The following is a 9385-nucleotide window of genomic DNA, read 5'->3' on the forward strand; positions in this document are numbered from 1 at the left end:
CTGAAAGGAGGAATTTTAGACTGTATTTCCTGTCCATCAACATATGGATACAACTATGCAGACCCACCTACATGCCTACAGAAAAATGGGAGGGCCTGCTTGTAAATAAAATGTTTGTAATTTCCCAAAAATTTTCTTCATAGTGATTTTTCTAAATATCAGAGTGGTGTAATGCATGTTGCTTCCACATAACCCTACAAAGACTAAGGCACTTTTTCAAATGCACTGTGTTCAGTTAAGTCATCTTGTGTCTTAATTGACAACAACTTAATTGATAACTGAAGATGTATCCTCATGTTTTTAATTTATATTTTTATTTCAATATTTCTTCTCCTCTTGAATTTAGATAACATAATCCATGGATAAAGTGGGAAAGATGTGGAACAATTTCAAATACAGGTGCCAGAACCTCTTTAGTCATGAGGGTGGAAGCCAAAATGAAAATATAATTGTGAACTCCAGTAATTGCTCATCTGCTAAAGAGAAAGCTATCCAGGTAACTGATTTGACTCAACAACAACCACCCAGCAGCCCTTTGAGAGAAAACATTGCTTTGCAATTAGGTTTAAGTCCTTCAAAGAATTCAGCAAGGCGGAACCAAAACTGTGTCACAGAAATTCCTCAGATTGTTGAAATAAGCATTGAGAAAGAGAATGACTCGTGTGTCACCACGGGAGCCAGGCTTGCTCGAAGGGACTCTTATTCTCGACATGCTCCCTGGGGTGGGAAGAAGAAGCATTCCTGCTCTACCAAAACCCAGAGCTCCTTGGATACTGAAAAAAGATTTGGTAGAACACGAAGCGGCTTGCAGAGGAGAGAGAGGAGGTACGGGGTGAGCTCAGTCCATGATATGGATGCAGTATCCAGCAGGACAGTCGGTAGCCGTTCTCTGCGACAGCGTCTACAAGAGACTGTTGGGCTGTGCTTTCCCATGAGAACTTACAGCAAACAGTCCAAACCTCTGTTTTCTAACAAAAGAAAGATCCATCTCTCTGAACTAATGCTTGAGAAATGCCCTTTTCCTGCAGGCTCCGATCTGGCTCAGAAGTGGCATCTGATTAAACAACACACAGCACCTGTGAGTCCTCATTCAACTTTCTTTGACACATTTGATCCTTCCTTGGTTTCCACAGAAGATGAAGAAGATAGGCTCAGAGAGAGACGTAGACTTAGTATTGAAGAAGGGGTTGATCCCCCTCCCAATGCCCAAATACATACTTTTGAAGCTACAGCACAGGTTAATCCATTGTATAAACTGGGACCAAAGTTAGCCCCTGGTATGACTGAGCTGACTGGGGACAAAACCATAACACCTCCAGGGAACTGTGACTCCGAAGAGGACACAACAACGCTTTGCCTGCAGTCACGGAGGCAGAAGCAGCGTCAAATGTCTGGAGAGAGCCACGGCCATATCAGCAGGCAGGGGGCTTGGAAAGTGCACACTCAGATCGATTACATCCACTGCCTCGTGCCAGACTTACTTCAGATTACAGGTAACCCGTGTTACTGGGGGGTGATGGACCGCTATGAAGCAGAAGCACTTCTGGAGGGTAAACCCGAAGGCACTTTTTTGCTCAGGGATTCTGCGCAGGAGGACTACCTCTTCTCCGTGAGCTTCCGTCGCTACAACCGCTCGCTGCACGCACGCATTGAGCAGTGGAATCACAACTTTAGTTTCGATGCCCACGATCCCTGTGTGTTTCACTCCTCCACTGTTACAGGGCTTCTGGAGCACTACAAAGACCCCAGCTCTTGCATGTTCTTTGAACCATTGCTTACTGTATCTCTGAACAGGACCTTCCCCTTTAGTCTGCAGTATATCTGCCGGGCAGTAATCTGCAGGTGCACTACGTATGATGGGATTGATGACCTTCCTCTACCCTCAATGTTGCAAGACTTTCTAAAGGAGTATCACTATAAACAAAAAGTCAGGGTGCGATGGCTGGAGCGGGAACCTATAAAAACAAAGTAAATGGAAATCAAAATAAGCTTCTGGAATATGCTTTTTTTTGTGTATTACAGTTTAACTGCAGCGAGCGCACCGACAACGTCTAGCTTTTCTGCAATACCCTATTTAAGCTAAGTGTTAGTATCCTGTCAGATGCTGCCTGCTGTTAATCAAACTAAGTTGTGATGCCTCTTGGAAACAATAAGCAGACAAATTCTGCACGTTTTTCATTAAGGCGTAATGAAAATATTTTTGCTAATTTCTAAATATTTTTTTTCCCTTTTATAGCTGTAGTAATTGGATGAAGAAACTATGAGGCATTTTCCATGGGGCATTCACGTAATGCTAATAAAGAAAGGCTTTATCAGAGGAGCATTTTTGCTAATATTTGAAGTATTTTTTTAAAATTCTCTTCCTGAAAACGTTCCACTACTCTAAGTACTAATTTAGCTCACAAACAAGTTCCAAATACTAGTGAATATTTTCTTTTAATGAAGAGCAATTCATTAGAAGCAGTCCATTAAGAGTTAATGGTTTTTTGATGCTAACAGATGAATCATGCTTTTCACAGTGTATAAGGTTTCCTAATCATTAAAACTTGAATATGCCTGCTCAGTACTGTAATTCTGTTATAAACACTTGGAGATTTAAGTGGCATTGTTAGCAAAAGTAATACTGTCTTGGACAGTTAAAAATACCTTCCAGTGTGAATTGCTGCTTCAGTGGCAGGACACAGGATTAGATTATTGCCATAAAACATAAGGTTGTGGGTTTTTTATAAAAAAGAACTTGGTGGCCTCACTGCTAGTAACTTACAATGGACGGTAATAGTGACAAGAAAAAAATTTTTATTATTTAAAGTTGACTGATATTTTTATGGAGAACATGACAAGTGGTTGAATTATTATAATCAGAGTACAAAATCTGACATATCTGAAACAAATGTCAGGTTTCAAAGGTACTGTTACACTTTATTTGTAAATATATTTCCATTTGCGCTTTTAAAAATGTTTTAAAGTAATATGCACTGATTATAGTTTCAACAGATTACTTAGAAACAAGATTCTAACTTCTGTTTGCTTATTTAATTGGAGATAGAACTTAAAGTAGTTCTGTCTTTAGACATTTTGCACTAAAATTTTGTTGGAATGCCCTGACCCCTGTTTAATGTTTTGTACCAATTGAGTGCTCCCTAGTTTCTTTACCAGCTGCTACAGTATGTTATTTCTTACTTCTCTACGGCAGTGACCTGTGTGAGGTAGGGAACATTTTGGCTGCAAGTACAATAAACGTTACTCTTGTATGCTACACTAACCCTTCTATTGATGAATTTTTCTGCTTGCTGTGCCTTGTTCTGGCTCTTTGTGCTAATAAAGTACAGTATGTTCAGTGTTATACTTGTATATCTGCTCTGTTTTTATATATTCACGTAACTTGTAGCAGTTAACTGAATTTTTAATAGGCTTTTCTTAGTACTTAGTATAGGTAATGCACAAGCACTGTGCAGTTGAATATTGGTTGGTCAGCACACCGTATTCCTGGTTTTTGTTACAGAAACTTGACAGTGTACACCACTGAATAACGTTTCTGTAGTCACTGCAAAGTAGTGGACTTGTCTGCAGGCATAGAGCATTTTACAGGTTTTTGTAATGTAAAGGATAAATGTTAAGCAAAAAGTGTTCTAAAACATAATTGATCCCCTGTAATGGTTGCTGAAGGTGTTTCAGCTTGTTATATAGCTAACTGCTAAGGTTAATATTTTGATACTCCCCACTGAGCAAGGAATGCTTATTCCTGTAAATTGACAGTACAGCAGTGGCATTTGTTCACTTTTAGGCTATTTTATTAAATAGATGTACACGCAAACTGGCCAAATGTCCTGTTTTTACCAAAGAATACTGTCAATTTCTGTTGGGGTATTTTTTTTAGTAAAAAAAACTCAAGAGTGGAGAGGTGCAATTTTTGTTCTATCAAATATTTATCCCAAGCTATGATAAACCAAAGTATTCGACAACTTCATCTGAACTTAAGTAATGTACACGTTTATGTTGGTAGAGCTTAAAACTTTTACATCAATGGTGTCGTCATTTTTCCTGAACTCACAATGCACCTGAAGAGGAATGATTTAAATAATTTTGTAATGACTGGAACAGCACTACATGAAAGCTCGTACTGCGAGGGGTTAATCTGAAGCACCCAGAAAGCACTTTAAAACATGTGTTTATATGCTTGTGGAAAATTTGTGATCCCGTTATGCATTCTTTGTAGTAGATTATCTTCTTTCGTGTGTTAAAAGACTTCCACTGTTAAAATGGAACTTTGTTTAGAATATGTAAATACTAAGTTTATGTAATTATGTGTACAACTGTGCTAATGGTCTCTTTAAGTTTTGAATTGTATGTGTGTCATTGGATATGCAACTCCTGGTTTAAAATCTGCTCTAAGCATAAAAAGAGGAAAAAGTCACCAGCATGAAATTGCACCTAAGTGTACCTTCACTGTGTCGTTCTCACTGTTCCCTCAGTCAGATCTGAATGCCAGATGAGTTTACTTAAAATCTTGCTTTCAATAGTATCATACAGTCAGCCTGCAACCAAGCTTTGTCCCGGTGTAGGGACCTGTTTTTTGTTTACACCTGTTGCAGTTGCTTGTCATAAACTAGCTGTGACGTTGTCAATGTGGTCAGGAATACACATTCGTTTAATTTTTTATCATGTGGTGGAATCCTTGGAGAAAAAAAAATAAAAACCCCAAACCCTTATCTCAGAAAGTTTGCTCTTGCCTTTGTGTAAATAATCTTTATGGAGAGATTTAGCGTTCCCTTAAAACACACAAAAAAGGAATGGTCTGTTTCTCTACAGCTTTTTTAAAGCTTTGCTTCACTGAAATATACAGAATAATTTGCTAATGTGGTTATGCTAAAATGAATCACTTTAAATTATGCTGGACTTGAGTGTTGACTACTCAAGTTGCAGCGTATTTCTGAATGAATGCATTTTCAGTTCTAAAGGCACTAACATGCTAGTGTGGGGAGAATGCAAATAATTGAGTTCTCAGTTTCTGTTTGACCTTCTGGTTTGGTTTAGAAAATCTTCCATGTGTCTTCTTACAGATGAGCACAGAGCACAGATTTTTTTTCTTAATTTAACAGTAGGATTTAGTGCAATAAGGTACACTTGTATTATTCTCATCTAATTTGGTTACATGACAGATGCCTGAGTTTTTGAGCCTCAGTCCTGTAAAGTGTTCTTTTGAGGTGATTCTCATTTCTGCAGAAAGGGCTATAGAAGGGGTCTACTCTGTAGGAGGATTTTGTGAGAAATCTTACACAGATATTTTATGTCCCCATGGAATTGGAGAAAAGAAAATATACTATATTTGAGTATATAGGAGGGTCTGTGAATCAGTTTTAAAGGCATAACTCTTGAAAATACTCTCAAGGCAAGTAGATACTTGTCCAGCTAATTTACTTGTCAGAAAGGAACTTCTGAAGAAAATAAGTTGCAAATCCATGTTTTGCATTTATCTACTTTTAAATTTTATGTGTATTTGGAGGCTTGTTGCTTACGAAATTAGTCTTTAAATCAGAAGCATAGTCTTTGAAAGACATGTCTGTGTATCCACAGTGTTTGATAAGATGAAGTCAAGCCTCTTACATGTCAGTCACTCAAATCCTGAAGTCCATATTTAACTTTAAAGTTTTGCACTACTTAGAAATTCAGGATCTTTCCTTGTTTCTGTGATAAAAAAACTGTTTACTTTAGTGTCCTTGTGGAAGCCAAAATATTTGCAGAATGCTATAAAGTTCGTCTCTGCTGCAGAGTTGCATGTAAGACAGAAGCTGTCATGTCAGGAGTACCAGAGGGATGTATCTGCAGGTATTTTTTTTTTCAAAGCTATCTCGAAATACAGTATTTAATGGAAAAATATGAACTGAATCTTAGTTGATTCTTTCTAAAATAGCAATGTCTCTCCTTTTAAAACCATTCACATTTAAAATTATGAAAGCGCTTTTTGAGCCTCATTTTCCTAAACTGTTGTTGTGAAATGAGCACATGTGCTGAACCTTAGTCTGCAGGAATCTAGCACATATGTATTTATATGTTAATAAGATGCCTCTTAGCAGGTTTTCATTCATGGTCTTTTTTGAAGCTACTGAAGTACACCAATATGGTGAGCACTAATATATTGGAATTCTAAAAATTCTTTCTCAGTTTTCTCTCTGTGCATGGCATGCTTTGCAAATAAAAGGACTATTTTATTTGTATCTTCATCTATATTTATGTATTATGACTAGTTGATTGGTGTGTGTTTTCCTGCTGTTGTTATGCTTGCTAAACAGTCATCTCCGAACTGTGACCAAGGGAGATTTTTCATCATTATTTTTTTAAAAATAGACAGAAATCAAATTAGTTGGCTTTTAAAGTGTTAACTCCTATGGAGCATGGTATAACACTGCTAATTGCACTCCCTTTTTGCAATATCAATGTACAGAGAATCATTTACTTGACCATGGATTGTGTCTGCCAAATGCATTTGACTTAATGTCTGAATTCTAAGCTTTATTTTTTGTAATTGAAAATGCTACTGATGAGGGCTTTGAAAAGAAAAAGGCTTGATGTTTTTATGCCAATATACATAAAGTAAATGTTTTGCAATGAGGTAAGGATCTCTTGAAGATGCTTTTTAGAAATTTTCCCCCTCTCACTGTGTCTTAAATCAAGACTCTTTAAAAAAGAAAAAAGCCAAACAACCTCTTGATGACTTTAACCTTACAATCATTTCAAGACTGAAAAGAAATCTGGTGCTTTTACTTAATTTGCTCGCGTGTTGCCAGACTGATTTAAGAGCAGTTGTTTCAAGAAGCAAATTAAATCTGTTATTTCAAGGAAGCATTGCCATTTCTTATTTTTATAAAATATTCAATTTACAAAAATTGTGTATCAACAGGATGTTAACCTGATACTGTATTTATTGTTATCAAGGTAACTATTGTGTGTATGCTTTTCAAGCTGAGTAAGTGTTCACTTTGTAAATTTGCATTAAGGCTACAGCTGTTACCAGCTGGGTTCTCTAGGGCCAACACAATGTATTTATGAGCTGAAGCTCCCGGTGCTTGACCCTTTTTTGTCTTCAGTAGGAAGAAAAGTACGTAACTCTGCGATATAGCTCGTTTTACAGATTTCCATGTTAAGCACACAGCTACACTGACAAGCAGAAACATATCTGAACTTGCTTGTCTGGAGTAAAGCAACCTCTCTGACTTCTCAGCAGGAGCTGTAACTTGGTGGCACGTTGGCAAAGAGGAAGCAGAACTAGGTTTTGCTCTTCTCTGAGCAGCTGTTAAACTGAACACTGTGTGTGCTTCCTGTGCGATAAGGTATGTCAACTTCTTAGAGCCATGGCAGTTTCAATAGCGTTTGGAAGATACAGAAGCACTTGGCTGCTTTGTCACTTCTTGCTTTCATACTTGTGGTTTTGCAAAAGCTTGAAGAGATGTATTTATTAAAGTTGAATCTATGTAGTCACCAACTGTATAAGCACTGCTTTGTAATATCTTTACAGAGATTGCAAATTCCTACGGCAAGTATATTTAAACTGTTTTGGGAAAATGAATAATGACACTGTGGGCACAAATTAATTCATATTGCACTAAACTTTCTTACCAGAAGCCTTCATTCTTCCAGAGAACTATGCGATCGCTGCACAGAAACTGTAGCTTTGGTGGTGCGCTCTTTGGTAGGTGGCCAAAAAAGCAGCATCCAGACGGTCCCTGGACCTTTTCCGACATTCCAGTTGCAGGGGCCCTGGCAGGCCCGCTGGGCACTCGAGGAGTAGGCTGGCAAGCACACCATGCCGAGCGTCACCCGATGCCAGCACCTTGTATAACTGTGCTAGTTTAGGTCTCCCTAGCCTAGATGTTCTTTAATTCGCTGCAGCTTAAACATTTCTCCACCCTGCCTAATTTGTCTTTGTTATTTGGTTGCCAAACTGTCTTGCATCTTAATAGAGTAAGAAAATAATGTGATTTATGGCTACCCAACCAGTGTATTAAGTAATAGATGGCTCTGTCTTAATAAACGGGGTATAAACTGCCATATTGTTTTCTTTTTATATTTGTTTGGGAGCAAAAAAGTTGTGGGTTTAATGAGTTTATTTTAAGTCTATACTGTAAATACACAGTTTTACAAATATTTTTTTGTACATGTCAAAGGGGTAAGTTGTTAAAGTAATCATTAACACATGTTTGTTCCAGTCCATTTCTGTTGCATCTAAAATACTTTGGACAAGAGATCCACAGACTGACAGTTAATGCCTCTAGAAGTTTTATCTCACTGTGAAATTCCATCAAGCTCTAAACTTAGCAAGTTTTCACTTAAATCTCAAGTGTTTTTCTCCCGAGTTTTGGGTTAAAGATGTGTTTTTCTGACATAAACGTGTCTTTTAGAGCACAGCCCCCCTGAGCACAAACTAAGGAACAGATGTAGATGTCACCCCATAAACTGGGAGTGTTTCTCCTCTGTGCCTGATGGGAGCTGCTCTGAAAGCAAATTAGTGCAAACTCTATAGATAATTATGAAAACTGAGCAAAATGCTGCTGGTGAGGAGTTATAGCTGGGCACAGCAACAAACGTGTGACAAGCTGAAGAAGTATCGTGGGCTGCTATGTAGAACTATTTCAGGCTTCTTAATTCGTTAATTATATATATATTCTAGACCACTGCTCCTAAAAATACATTTAGTCTAGGCTCCATTGAAGTATTAATCTCTCATCAGTAGTGAACTAATAGAAAATGAAAACCCTGAAAACAAACTTGAGTTTTGGCTGTTTTATATAGAGATTGCCTCTCTAGCTTTAGCTTCATTGAAACATGCAGAAGCCTAAGTGCCTTAAATTCAGCTGAAATAAATCCATAATTGATTAATAAATAAAAGTAATGGACATTGACTTTCCTATTATGGTGGTGAGTTTGAAATATGAAGTGCAAGTACTGCTTAATTTATAGCAGATATGCTTAATCATGTAATAGTATGATGGTTTTATTGTTTAGGTAAAGAAGATGCGGGCACGGTAATATTTCAAAAAGGTTTCAAAACACCAGGTGATCTGAAGCTTCTGTGTCACTTTCCTAGGGAGGGAATTTTAGGATTCTATCTCAGAAAGCTCTTGTATTGCAACTGTGCAGGTATTTAGAATAGAACATGTTGGTATAGAGAATAAATAGACAACCTACCTGTGAGACTGTTCTCACGTTGCTCTCCCGTCAGGTGTCCTGGGGCATCTGGGAAGTCAAGGTTGTAAACCTTCAGGAGGGGTTTCAGAGTCTCTCCTTAGAACTTACAAAAATGGATAAAAGTTGTTATTTATAGTATCTCTAATCTTCAGAATAGCATTAGTTGTCGCTCTCATCTGTTACATTACTAGGAATATATAAA

At 37.6% G+C, this 9385-nt stretch overlaps 1 protein-coding gene across 1 annotated transcript; it reads left to right on the forward strand.

Annotated features, from left to right (window-relative positions):
* The first annotated feature begins 339 nt into the window (after positions 1-339).
* SOCS5 (suppressor of cytokine signaling 5) lies at positions 340-8044 on the forward strand. Its single transcript, XM_039379113.1, has one exon. The coding sequence runs from the start codon at positions 359-361 to the stop codon at positions 1970-1972; it is 1614 nt and encodes a 537-aa protein (XP_039235047.1). The 5' UTR covers positions 340-358; the 3' UTR covers positions 1973-8044.
* Positions 8045-9385: the final 1341 nt, after the last annotated feature.

Source organism: Pipra filicauda, unplaced genomic scaffold, assembly GCF_003945595.2.
Source record: "Pipra filicauda isolate LSUMZ 115617 unplaced genomic scaffold, ASM394559v2 scaffold156_size1729456_pilon, whole genome shotgun sequence".
Classification (NCBI taxonomy): Eukaryota; Metazoa; Chordata; class Aves; order Passeriformes; family Pipridae; genus Pipra; species Pipra filicauda.